The following is a 13944-nucleotide window of genomic DNA, read 5'->3' on the forward strand; positions in this document are numbered from 1 at the left end:
TTGCCTGGAGTTTTGTGAGGGTTACCCTCAGCAATAGGTAGTGAGACGTACAAGAGAAGCAAAAAGTAAAATTGGAAACAAACAGCAAAGTTAACATCTTGAGGCAAAATAGTACTATATTTGACTGCGATGAGGACAGGCATTTGGGTTACTCCTCCTCTGTTAAAAAAGCTTTAATGGAAACAAAATGGAAACAGTTGTGAAAACCCTATACCAATTATTCTTTGAGATCATTTCCATCTTGAATGACTAATATCCTGACTGTAGCAAGTAATGATGCTACAGCAGAAGAAAAACAGACAGAAAGGCAGAAAAATACCTTCCTGGTCCGCAACTGTTGACTCCAACCAGAACAGAATAACCGTTGCGGTTACCTCTGAACGGCACAGTCAGAATAGCTGCTTCAAGCAACTGTAGTTTTCATAAACTCCTGGAAGATTTAACAAATTGCAATAAAATACTTTATTTAGTAAATGAGATTATGGGAAATGAAGTGTGTGCTTTAAATCCCTTTCTTTGAAAATGAAGCAATTCACTGTACAGCGCATTTTCAGAAAAAGTGGGTAGACATATATACCTCTAGCAACAACTACAGCAACTATAAGCTTGCTTTTGCACCATTTTAAATAATGGTGAAACTCCAGCTCAATTCACGCCGTAGAACCAGGTGATGTAAGCAGCCAGTCACTTGCATGGAGAGAGTTTCAGTTGTTTGTACACTTACCAGAGTTGTTTCCCGTAGAAACCCTGGAAACAGTTTTTATTTGTAATAACTTTCTGAAAAAGGTAAATAAGTCATTGTTCAGGGACAGCATCTGATGGAAGGCAAAAGATATTTTTGAAAGATTCATTGCTAATGCATGCAAGAACTTTGTAAAAATTGAAGACATTCCTTACTTCTGATTTCAAGGTGGTGATTTTAATTATCTGTACCTTGTCGCAAGTGCTAAATGCATTATTGCCAGGTGTGGAATTTGAAGCAAAAAGCTGTTTAACCAGCAAGTAGATCACTACATCTGATGGTCATGTCTCTTGTCTTTGCTTTCCAGAACACTTCTGCAGCAGCTGCAGAGACTCCAAGCCATAGTTGCTGGAAAGGTGTCCCGTTCATGTAAGGCAGCTAGCACACAGACAGGAACCTGTCTTATGGTGAGTATTCCCTAAAACTGGTAATTGTAGGGGAATGAGATTCCCTTTCCACTGCTCAAAGGCACATCTTCTGTTCTGTGAAGCCCCTCACTTCCAAATTCTCAGGTTGGGAAACTTCTCTTAATAATTTGACATTTAATTTTGAGATAGCTGAGAATCCTGGCTGATGAAGATTAATGATTGTTAATGGGCATTAAATTTTGGAGGAGACTGGGCCTGTGCTTTTGATGGGGTGCTGCTGTGATGAAAGAAGCAGCACAGCTCCTCTGAGTAACCTGTTTTATTATTTCCTACAATTTTGTATGTGAGAAATGGTGTCTAGAGTTGTAAAATGAAAACACGGGTGCCCTTTGATGCTTGGATTTTCAGATTCCAGTAAAAATAAACCTTTTCATCCAAATAAAAATATGACTGAGGCTGTAAATCTACCTCTCTCCTATTTCAGTAATATTTTTCAGGATAAGAAAAGGGTTAGAATGAAGCTCTTCCCACCTTAACACCCAGCCAGCAAGTTCTCTTTATGCTGGTGCTATAAATTGATGGAAATGATATTCAAGGCCTATGCTGTTCTCATCGGCTGCCAGCCTCTCTGTCACTTTGAAGCAAGACTGGGGCCAGCAGCAGAAATAACCTCAGAAATTCCCGACGGTATCTGTAAAACACACATGGCGGTTGTGTCTGCTTTTCAACTTTGGGAGTAAATAAGGCAACAGGCCAAAATGATGGCAGACACTGAAAACAAACCCCAGCATTAAAGCGCTGAATTGTTCTTGTGTATGTGCCTTTGCTAAGAGGCACTGAATCTAGTGATAAAAATAGTCTCAAGTCTTTTGTTTCAAAAAGCTATCAGATCTGCCTTGTGTCAATTTTTCATTTTGATGTGCGTGTATGGGCCAAGAGGCAGTGCAATTAACCTCTTCTGCCTCTTCCCTTTGCCAGATGGTGGTGCTGTGCTTTGCAGTAGTTTTTGGCAGCTTCTCTCAGAGCTATGGGCCATATCCTTCTGCTACAAAGATGGTGTTGCCCAGGCAACATTCCTCACCAGAGTCCTACACAGACTCCATTGGTAAGTGACAACCACCTCAGTCTTGCTCTTTGGCATTTGTTTTCCACCCCCATCCCCAAATCCATCCCCAAGAACTTCATGTTTTTCTGCTCCCTAGCTGGCCATGCATTGATACAGAAGAAGGATGTATCTATATCAAAGAAAGATAGCTTGGCAAGGTGTGCTGATGGCAGCAGACTTCATAAAGATGAGAAAAGCCTTTCTCCACTAGCCTGCTTGGTACTTTTTTTTAAGGTTTAAAGCCTTTATGTTTCTGTTTGAGGAGCTAAGGCTAGTAGTCTGTGAAAGGTAGCAGGAGAGTTTGCTTTCTGCTCTGTACCACTTGTTCATACTGTCAGAAAACACAACGGCTGTCAGCTGGTGCTTCCTTTGCCAGTGTCAACTAAGGGTCCAAGGACGGAGTGGGAAGCTGTTAGTATTACATACCAGTTAGGAACCAGTTGCTTTAAACGTATGTTATTAAAGTGATTATTTCATTTTGCTCTTGTTCTGTGAAGAGTTAAGAGCTTTTTGATGTCTGTTTGGACCACTGCTGTGGTATCTTCCCACAGCTATCAACCTACCCAGTTAATTGCAATGAAAAGACCTTTGCAGCTCTAGTTCTGCTCTGATGGTTTCCATTTCCTGAAACGGCCAGGGCTGTTCTCTTTGACCTGCCTCCTTCTCATCTCTCCTTTCCCTTCTGTCTATATGCAGTGAGATCAAGGAGTCTGCTAATATATGAAGAGCCTCACCAGCTGGAGGAGTCGTCAAGCCCGATCTCCTTTGCAGATCGAAACGACAGGCACGCAGACAGCTCCAAGTACACGGCGCTAGCTCTGGAAGCTGTGCCGGGGATGCAGCGGGATGATATCATGGAGTTCACAATAGCCAACGAGACGAGGCTAGAGAAATCAGTGCTGCTGGGCCTGCAGCAGCACAGGTGAGTGCTGGATGGGCTTCTTGTGAAATAAGAGTTTGGACTCTCTGTCTGGAGAGCTTATAGGCAAAGGTATTGCTACTCTTGTTTGGAGAAGTGATTGCAACAATATTTTAGCAACAAAGCTGCCAAGCTCATTGCTTCTACCAGAAACTTAGCCCTTGTAGGCTTGTTAGTTATGCCTACTCCGCTTCTTTAAGCACTTAGTTGCGTGTCTCCTAAAGGAATAAGCTTTTACCAGTTGGGTGGAAGTGTGAGGCTGTGACTCACTGGGCTTTGCTGAGGTTAGGGTGCGAAGAGCTGGAGCTTCTCACAGCAGTGATCTTACTAATGCATGCTGCAGAAAGTTTGCAGGATTCAGACTTAAAAGACAAATCTATTATCTGAACTTCTTAGCATGGAGTTCCTTTTTTTTTTTTCTAGCATGAATGTGTGTTTGGGGCCTCTGCAAAAAGACAGATTCACTGGTTTAAATATGTGGGTGCAGTTTTCCTTCCACTCTACCTTTGCTTGTCCCACCACTGTCCTGTTGGCTCAGCTCTTAGTCTCTGCTAACAAGCAGTAGTAAGCACACCAAATGGTGGAGGTGGGTTGTGTTTAGAAGTATGCTTTTCAGAGGCTTAGGTTGAGCCATATCACACCAAGCATGCCTTCTGAGCATTTGTGTCAAAGTTATACCCAGGGCCAAAGAGATGACTAATTCAATGTGTTACCATACTCCAACTGACGGGTACCTGATAAATACCGAGTGCCTTTTTAGCATTAGCCAATTTGAGCAGGATATGTGCTTTTAAAAATGACTAACTCTTAGTGTTAACCTTTGTTGTTGTTTTGTTTTGTTTTGTTTTTTCCTACAGAGTCAACTCTGAAATAGAAGGAAATGAAACACTGAAGATAATTGAAATAGATAGAAGAGTCAATGCCACCTCTTAAAAATAAAAAGGCCTTTTTTCTTGACTTCCCTCTTTCCCACATATTTTCAACCAAAGTCCCCCTGACTTGTCATCCTCAGTGAACCAAAGCACAAAAGAGAGGGAGTTCACCAAATTCTGCATTGACTGGTGAGGCTGTGACTGCAGATGGGATCTCGTCTTGTAACTCCTTTCCTTACTTCACACACAATCCCTCTTTGCTTTTATTTCTTTCCTGTCTGATATTGCAAGGGCAGGATTGAATTATGATCGCAGAAGATACCAGCAGTGTGCTGATGATTGATTTGTGTATGTGTGTCTGTGCTTGCATGTACACATCATCATCTGTGCACAAAGACATTTGGTAAAAGAGTGGAATATGCAAAACCGATGGGAGCATGTGGGTGATGGGATCCTTGGGAGAAGGTAATTGAGAGAAACAGGAGAGGCGGCACGATGCTGCTCAGAATCTAGCCACAGCTCCATGCCTATTGGTCTGTAGCATTTGGGCCTTTTGGGGAAGATTGAGAAGCATGTGCTTCATCTGCTCTGAAGGCACAAGAACGGACCCCAGTTCTGTTTTGTGAACAGCACAGGCAGGAGAGGGGTGGGCAATGATGGTGCTGAATTGTCCTCCCTTACATCTTTCACTCTTCTCCCCACCAACCCCTTTGTCATTTAGTGGAGTAGCTTTTTCTTTGGGTTGGAAGCAGTCCTGGTAGGCATCTCTACTGCTTCCACCGATGTGGAATTCAAGCAAAGATCAGTCATTGTCTTGTCACACTTTGCTTGTGTGGGAGAATTAGACTAGTTTAACTAAATCTATTTAGAAAGCAGGTTTTGTTAACTTCATGCAATGTTTTGGGTGGATGTCCTTTAGTCTGCTTAAGGCTAACCTGTTTAGTTTGGATCAGTTCCTTCCCAACAAACTTAATCAATATAAGGCTTAAACCAGAAGTGCCTCCTGAGAGCACCATATGGATTTTATTTATTGGCTTCTAGATGCATTGATGGAATTTCTCATGTAGACCAGGTCTCAGATTGTCCTGTGTTTTCTTTTTCTTGCCATCTTCCTGTTACTGTTGTAAATAGTATTTATTAGCTTTGCAAGATTTTGTTCAAGCAGTCACAATGAAGCGAATTAACCTTCCCTAACCCTGCATGTGGTCTGGGCAAGCTCTGAAATTGGACATAAAGACATACAAATATCACTGAACACCCATTCCCCCTCCTCCCCCCACCTCCAATTTGAATCACCCTAGAATAATGTCATGGGTCTCCTCTTCTTATGCCCTTTTCCAGATGTGATCTTAGACCAACCGCTTAACCAAAAAGATGTGTACAGCTCAGGCCTGGAGGTGACTGTGTGGCAAGACAGTCCCTGACCTGAAGAGTTTATTATGCAGGCAGCAGACAAGGCAAAAGAGGGTTGAGAAAGGCGCATGGGGAGGTGAAGCGACTGGCCCAAGTCTAGTGGAAAAGCCAAGAGCCGTATTCAAATTTGATCCTGGTCCAGTACACTTCTTTCTTCACTGTGTTTCCTTGTTGTCCCACATAGCTGTTGCCTTTAAGGTTTGTCCTTCTTTTGGTACCCTGCTCATGCCTTTGTCTGAGCTGTGCTTCTTGGAATTTATCCTTGGAATGGCACAGCCAAATCTAGCCCAGGATTTGGGCTGGGTTTTATCTGATTGCTCAGAAGGGCACTCAGACTCCATTGAGGATGGATTTAATGGGGAAATCCTAATTCAGCAGGCTAGCATAGCTACTTTATGGTTTACCAGAAGTCAATTAAAAAAAAAAAAAAGAGAAAAAAGAAAAACAACAACAACAAAAATACTGTAGCTCCTTTTTTTTTCTTGTGATAAATAAGGGAAAAACTAACATAGCCTTACAAGTAATTTTTTACCATGTACAGTAGATATTTCCTGCAAGTATTCTATTTTGTAAAATATTGGATTTGTATTTTATTACAGCAGCTGCCATACCTGCTCCTTCCTTGTTCTTCATTCTCTTTAGACTTTATTCCTTTGATATCCCATTTGCTGCCTGCCTGTAGGCCTGACTCAAAGCTCAGTGAAGGGAATGGAAAGAATCTGGTGGACTACAGTGGGATCAACCCCCACTGTGCCGTTTTAAAAAGGTGTTTCACATTAGCGAAAGTGAAATGTGTGCCAGACTCCGTGAGCTAATAGTGAGTTTTGGTGTGCAGACGTGCTTTCTAGTTTATGCCCTATTCATCTATGCAAGTGCCTTTTTATTATTTTACCTTTGGTGGAAATGAGAGAACAATGCCACTGTAGTCTATTTTGCAAGAGTTCCCCTCTCATTGTGACTCAGTGTCCTCCATGAAGCTTCTTTCTCTTCACAGTGATCCTGTTGGGTCCTCTGTATCATTCCAGTATCCACCAATGACGTTTGGATGTTTTTTTGGAGCAATGGCTTCACATAAATAATGGACACTGGTGGGTGCCACTGAAGGTGACACAAGGGATGGCTGCATAGTTTAGCCACATGAGGTCAGCAAAGTGACAGGAGAAAGCCAGGACTGACCCTTCCACTATAATACGGCTGGCCCATGTAAGTGGGCAAGGTCACAGCTTAGAAAATCCCTTAAATGGTCTTTTTATTTTATCTTTTTTTCAGAGCACCCATGGTTTGTCTGAGTGAAACTGAATGCTTAAGTCTTCTGCAAAAGAAGCACCAAGCTGTCAAGCACAACACTGCTGTTAATTGTGCTGCAGTTTGCACTGTGCATAAAGAGGAGGCCAAGCTGCGTGAGCTCATGCCCACTGCCAGTTAAATGATCGCCTTTCATTGCAGATACCGCTGACTTCACTGTCTTAAAATTGAATTATTTCCCAATACTTCAAGGAGAGACAGTTTTGCAATACCCAAATAACACCTCCTTCTCTGAAAGCTACTGCAGTAGTCACCAGTGGAGCTTTGCATTCGTGTTTGCTTAATTTGGACCTATCAGTTTAAATCTGATTGGGAGATAGTCGAATTTTCATCTGAAGCATTTTAAATTGGCCACGATTTGGGTCAGGCCACTGAACTAATTCATCCAAACCAGTATGGCAGTACCAATTTTCTTGTAACTGTTTAATAATCTACTTCTATAATCTTAACTCATCCCATCCTTTAAATGATTTTTAGGTACTCTTGGGAATCTCTTAAGCTAGCACACACATTATTTGTGGATTTATTATCATGAATATTACTTCTTTAGAATAAGGAAATCCTTTGCTTGACTTTGGTATGTTCGTGATCATTTTTTCTTCAGGGGTCTTAATAGAGCAGGTTTCTCTTGGAGGTAGTAGGGGCCAAAGTATCTCCCGCCATCACCCATCTATAGGCTGTTACGTGATGAGGACCCGCTGTCTCCGGAGTAACGATGCCCATGCCCCAGCAGGGGACAGGGGATGCAGGACACGTGCAGTTGCCCCACTGGCCTCGGTGCTCCTGTGGAGATCCAAGAGTCCGTGCGGGTGCGCCACAGGCTGTGCAGAGAGGGAGCTGAACATGAAGGGCATGGGGAGGAGCAGTGAGGGGCATTTGGGGAGCATGCTGGTGTAAGTGCTTATCATTAGCTCAGCCATATTATGTGAGGTCTTCGCCTTCTGCCAGTATGCCTTTTGCAGCGGCCGGTGGCTTGGTGCTGTACAATGATGTGCATCTGTGGACAGGGCAGGCAGCGGCCTCGTGTGCTGCCCAATTTCCACTTCCACTAGAGGACTTAAGTGATCCTCAGAGTCTTTAGCTGTAACTCTATGCAGCTTGGCAGTGTGATTTCACACAAGTAATCTTAGCTTTTGGCCCATAGCTTTAAAGCATGTCTAGATCTGTCAGGTCTTTGCTTCTAGGGAGATAAGCTACAAAGGAATGTAGGGCATTATTTTTTATACATATATATTTAAGAAGTGTCAAGCACAGGGCATGTGACAGTTCTAACCTTGTTACCAGTGTGTAGATAATGTTGGTGTTGGTGTTTTGTTTTTTGTTTGTTTTTTGCTCTTTTTTTTGCCAAGCTATTTATAGTTCTTTGCTGCATTTCTCCTATTTCATCCATACCATTCAATGTTTTCCAGCAACAGAGACTAGTAATGGATTAGGCTGAGGTTCTTCAGACAGATCCCAGCTGATGCAGCGCAGCATGCTTCTCACTTACCACTTTCAGAGGCTGCAGGTCCATACTGGCAGGGGACCTCTTCGATATTGCTCTGTATAACAGCATATCTCAATACAAGCTTATTCTTGATTTCTTTAATGTAGAATCCCCAAATTTGCCTTCTTTTTTTTTTTTCCCCAGCTAAGAATCCCCACCTCACACCACCCCATCCCCCCAAACTATCAGCGGTGAATTCTGTCTAGACGAATTTAGAATGTGGGTCAAGTAAATGAATGATACTAATTGCTATGTTGGGAGGGATTTCCACTGAGTATTTGGGCTCTAGATTCTAGCTAATGCCAAGAGGCCGTTGTACAAAGCCTATGCAGCTAAGAACAGAAGTATACGGAGTATTTTTATACTTTTAGTGACTAAAATATTTCTTTCTCAATTCATTAATTAGATAGGGAACATTTTGTATTCTGAAGGTGAAATGGTAGGTCAGTACTTTGTAACTACAAAAGTTATAGTAGCCTATATAAGTAGCCTAGTGCTGTGATGTGGCTGCTTTGTGCTGCAGTGTTAAGGATTAAACAACTCTAGGGGCTGCAAAGGTGTGAGAACTGATTTTAATGTTAAGGTCTTTATAAACGAGGGGTAAGGATTCAGTCAATGGGCCAGGATATTGTAGCTTTCTTACAGCTGATAAAACAACAGTGGGCATTCAAGGCTGTATTGAGGCTGTGATCCCCGTCAGTACGGCATTGCTTAGGGGATCAGCATCCACTGGAGACTCCGGGGCTGAGAGGGGGATTGCCATTTGTTTTTGCAATTATTGTGTAAGGCCTTTTCTGCTTTTCCAGCGTATACTCCTGAATTGACTTTCTATGTAGAAAAGAGTGCGTCTCAGAAAACTCATTTGTGATGCTGAAATGGAGTTGGTATATTATTTTAGGCTGTTACCAGAAGTCCCTACTCTGCTCTAAAGCCCATCTCCATACTTTTCCACAAGAGATGAAACCATATAGGTGAGACTGAAGCATGGGAAAGCTGGATTTGTAAACTTGTCTTGCAGAAAAGATGAAAGAAATGGCAGATGAAAGGACTCCTGACATCCCAGGGAAACTTCCTAGTTCTTAATTCCTTAGAGCAGCAATGATAGTCTTTTACATTAGTTCCCCCCTTCTTTTATCTTTACTTCTCCCCTTGCTCTTCAACACTGTGCAGTCCTTTTTAGGTAAAATGAATGCTTATCTGACCTTTGTATTGCATGCCATTTTCCCTTCCAACCTGCAGGTAAAAATCTTTCTGCACTTCAGCAGCCCGTAATTAAGGGAGTGGAGGAGGTAGAAGGGGAAGCAGAGGCAGTGGTCGATTTTTTTTAATAGAACTCCGTTTATGCCTGACTTTGCCCCATCAGATTTGAATTCATTGGTGTTGAAGTAATAGCATCTTGCTTTCTTTGTTTGCACTGTCAGTAGGGATGAGTGTGAGTGCTTGTATCTGTGCATGTGTGCATGGTAAGCAGTTAAAAAAAACAAAAACCAAAAAAACACACAAATGCAGAGTTGTTTCCTAATGCAGTAAGTGTCCCTAAATGAAGGTGTTTACCTGAATGCCGTGGGCACATTCCACTTGGTGCAACAGAAAGCCCTGGTGTTTCTTTCCAAGACTGAGACCGGCTCACATTCCTCACCAACAAGCACTCGTAAATCCATCTGTGCGTTGCTGTCTGATGTCTGCCTTGTTAGCAAATGTCAGCTGAAAGTTGTTGCGCTGCCCTTTTGTGTGTGTGCACAGACTGGCCCGTCTGTAGGACAGCTCTGGCTTGGTGCAAAAAAAAAAAATTGTATCTAGTCTTTGGGTGTCATTTTTGTTGTGCAGAACGCTGCTTTCGAATGCTTTCTTCTCAAAGCTGTAAGTTAGCCTTAAAAATGGCCCTGGGAGACCAGAGGTTCAGGGAAGAGGGAGAGTTGATCTCTGGAGCTGGTGTGTCTGTGGTGTGAGTACATTGCAGCTCCACTGAGTTTTTGCTGCGCCTTCCATGGGGCAAATTACCTGATATTACCCTCTTGAAGAGAAATACAGGCCAAAACCATTGCCTAGGGCCATAAAAAACAATACCTTGTGACTCTGAGTCATTCTGCGTGTAACACCCCTAAAAAGTTTCAGCTGATCTTTCCCTTTCCCTCTGTACATGTGAACACAGTATGGGTTTGTACAAACAACTTAAATCTATTTCAGATAAAAAAGACAGTGATAGTAACACAAAAGCACACCCACCACCCAAAATCCTTGGTAAACTGCATTGGAGCCTCTTCTGACTGCAGATATCCCTGTTCTTTTCCAACAGCCTGTTTAACTCTGTGTATGTGTGCTCAGTGGCCTCTCTATTTTTGTACAAGCGCTGTCATCTGGATGTGTGCCCACCTGATTTTTCACACTGCAAACATGTCCATTGGGTGTAAAGAAATTGCTGGTTTTTTTTTTTCCTTTTAAATTGTTGGCTTAGTTCTACAAGAGAACAGACTACCTGCTTTTGTAGCCTGAACATGTATGTAGTTAAGTATGTTATGCTTTTCATTTCTTGCAAATAAATATTTTCTGTAGAAAAAGCAAGTATCACCTGTTTGCTTTCCTGCTGGCTGGAAAAGCTCCGGCCTCCTGGCTTTCCCAAGCGCGGTGCCGAGCGCGGTGCAGCCATCCAGAAGCCCGGTAATGTGGCACGTTGCTACACAGAGAAGGGCAAAAGCAGCAGTGGGGTTTCTGCTGAAGCTGGATGCCCCTTTCTTTTCCGAAATTACTGGAGAATGATGTCTGTCAGCAATGGGTGGAAGTTAGGCATGATGGCATTTAATTAACACGGCATTTGAGTGCAGCTATGCTATGCAGCCACATCAATAGTAACTTCTCTCTCTATAGAAGTGGGATCCGGGCAGGTTGATGCTCAAGGGGGCTTCAGCCTGGTGATACCGGTCTGCTAGAGCATGCTAAGGCTTAATTTCTCTTGGCCGAATGGCTCTCTGGAAGGTAAGGCCGTTCCTTCACTGACTTCATACTGGGTACCTCATTGCGGAAATTGATGTGAACTCCTAAAGAGCTCTTTCAGCTTTTGCTGTTAGGTGTTGGGTCCTCTGCTAGGTCCCCAAGATAGCTCAGGAGCTTTCTTAGCTCTTCAGAAAGCTGCCATTTCGCCCACATGAGTGGTCCAGAAGGGGCATCCAGCCAGAGGATGGCATTGACCCTTGCTACTCCGAGTAGACATGGAAAAAGAAACCCCAGCGTGTCATTCAGGCTGGGGACTCTCTGGCTGTGCTGGCCCTCCGGGGAACTTGGCAGTGGGTGGCCTAGTGCAGATGTGACTATCACCATTTGCAGAGCTGCTTTCACAAATGGTGTAGTCATCTGTACTCTGCCAGTTTTCTACCAGGAAAGGGACCACGTGTACCAGTACCATGCATCTCTAAAATGGCAACAAAGAGCTCGTCCTCTGCAGAAAATGCCAGTGATGGAAATAACAGTTCCAATCTTGCTGAACTGACCATGGGAACATGACAAATGGGTTTGGTGCCTCCTCTTTGAGCCTCTTAAAGCAGCTTGTTTAGAGGCTGTGGAAGGCAGTGTACCATGAACACGGGAACACTTGGGCCTGCGCTGAGTTTGTGGCTGATGCAGATTTTCAGAAATGCTTTGATTTGGGGCCAGAGAGGTTAAGGTAGCACAAGAAATCTGCAGTGAAGCAAAAAATAGCTCTTCTCTCCTGGTCCGTACACCGGTGCTTTAACCCAAGGACTGCCTTTGCTGTGCACCACCACCTAATATCAGAAGAGAAGGAAATGGGAGTGAGAGGCATCGTTTTGTCTGTCCTGTCCTTTTGGTCTGCCCCATCTCACACGCCGTCTTTGTGCAGCGCTTTACGAGGACGGTCTCTGAGGTGGAGCCTGGTTCCTTCATGAAGGAGGTGGGGAGAGAAGGGTTTTGCTTTGTCCCTGAAGATCTGCATCCCGCTCCTTTTCTCTGCTCTCATCGTTTCAGAGATCGCTGCAGCTGCTGCCTTTCTGTTGCTGGATGCCCCTTGCTTTCTGAGCAGACGATTCCACTGGCCAGAGCTATCGATCCAGAGCACTTGTTAGCAGCATCGAGCCTCGCAAAACATTTTTACAGGGAAATCATTAGACCGTGACTGCTCGTGGAAGTTACCCTCAGCTTTGTTTTATCTGAGCTCAATTCCTCCGAGAATACCAAATACCAACGGGTGATTAACGACTGGTGAGAAACCTCGTCAGGTCTCAGCATCGCCCTTACAGCATCATACAGCGGGCGAAGCTGCAGGGAGACTGTGATTAAAAAAGAAACCCACGCATCCAGTGGAGCAATGCTGGGTGATAAGCTGTCGTGCTCGCTACCTCTCACCCCTCGGTACATGCTGTTCCTTGGAAAGCCTGCTTCTGCTTGGATTCAGGGCACTGACACTCTTCCTCAGGCTCATTCCCTCTGCAAGGCAGGAGGAAGGATGCAATGCAGCTTGCACATGCCTATCCCAGCATGGTTTGGGCAGTGAATCTCCATCCTTTGCTCTTGTACAAGCCTCATGCCTATTTTATAATCACACGGACTTCATCAACCCGGCAGATATTTTGTGGTGGATCCATTAGCAGTGCTCTCTTCCCTTGTTTGTTTGCTTTGGGCTTTTTAGAAAAATGGACCCCATTAGACAGGAATTTAGAAGCAGTGAGAAAAAGCCTACACCTTTGCCATAAAGAAAATTATTCTGCGGTAGTCATGCAGAGAGCAAGGGCAGGGACTGAGGAAATGAGATCCTGGAACTAGCCCTGCCCATGGTGTGCGGGGAACTTGGCTGACTCTTCTCTGGGCTTCAGTTTCGTGGTCTGTGAAACGGGGCTAGTGGTGGCTCTCTCCTCTCCATAAAGATAAACCAAAGAAAGGAGATCTAGTGGAGCTAGTAATTAAAAACAAGATCATATTTTGATTCAAATAGAACGCATAATGCTTGTGTGCCTTGTCTCCCTCTGATTTGTGCTTCAAAAAGTTGAAGCAAATGACTTGATTTCTCATTTTCTTGGTGCTGTCTCACAAGGGCTTCAAGCACTCCACACAGGAGCCATGTTGTAAGGAATGACTTGTTTAACTTTTTGTAACTGAGTTAATCTTAAGTTGTGTTTGCAAGAGTTGTAAATGTTGCTATAAAATGATCTTCTCTGATTATCTCCAGTAAGGAGGAAGATGCATGGTCTGGCCTTTATCTTTGCTGTGACACAACTGACAAAAAACCAGTCACTGTAGAGCAAGCCCATGTCTGCTGGGTTGTCTCACTTCCTTTGGTCAAAGTGGTGCTGGGGTGCTGGTTACCTCCATTTTAAACCCTTTTGGTGAATTCCTGGGCTTGGACTGTGGAGGTTGTGAGGTGCAGCACCGAGGCGCTTCCAAGCCAGGATCAGGCCCTTGTCACCGCCACGGAGCACCTCAGCAACAGGAGCCAGGGCCTACTTCTAGCTGTGGCAGCCTGCGTGCAGGAAGGGGAGCAGCAATGCTACAAAATAGCTGAAAATTCGTTTTTAAAAAAAAAAAAAAAGTAGCAAAAGGCCAAAGCTCACCAGATAACTGACCAGAGCGAGCACTGGCAAGCTGCGCGGTGAGGTTGCTCTGCTCAGCAGAGAAGCTGCGTAGGTGAGGGCAGATCTCCACGTGTCACCTCAGCCACCGTCAGTCCCTGCGGGATAAGCAGTGCCTGAAATTCAAGTGCTGACCTGCTGATTCAAGTGAAGGGTTG

General features: G+C 44.0%; 1 protein-coding gene across 3 annotated transcripts in view; it reads left to right on the plus strand.

Moving 5' to 3' along the window:
• Positions 1-10768, plus strand: part of CREB3L2 (cAMP responsive element binding protein 3 like 2) — a 79453-nt gene extending 68685 nt beyond the window's left edge. For all 3 annotated transcript variants that reach the window (XM_080582557.1, XM_080582558.1, XM_080582559.1), the window contains 4 exons: positions 1050-1149; positions 2089-2215; positions 2912-3137; positions 3992-10768. In XM_080582557.1, the coding sequence (XP_080438683.1) occupies positions 1050-1149; positions 2089-2215; positions 2912-3137; positions 3992-4067 (529 nt within the window). In that variant the 3' untranslated portion in view covers positions 4068-10768. The remainder of the gene's footprint in view (positions 1-1049; positions 1150-2088; positions 2216-2911; positions 3138-3991) is intronic.
• Positions 10769-13944: the final 3176 nt, after the last annotated feature.

The sequence above is a fragment of the Anser brachyrhynchus genome (genome assembly GCF_964034855.1).
Source record: "Anser brachyrhynchus genome assembly, chromosome: 1".
In the NCBI taxonomy this organism is placed as follows: domain Eukaryota; kingdom Metazoa; phylum Chordata; class Aves; order Anseriformes; family Anatidae; genus Anser; species Anser brachyrhynchus.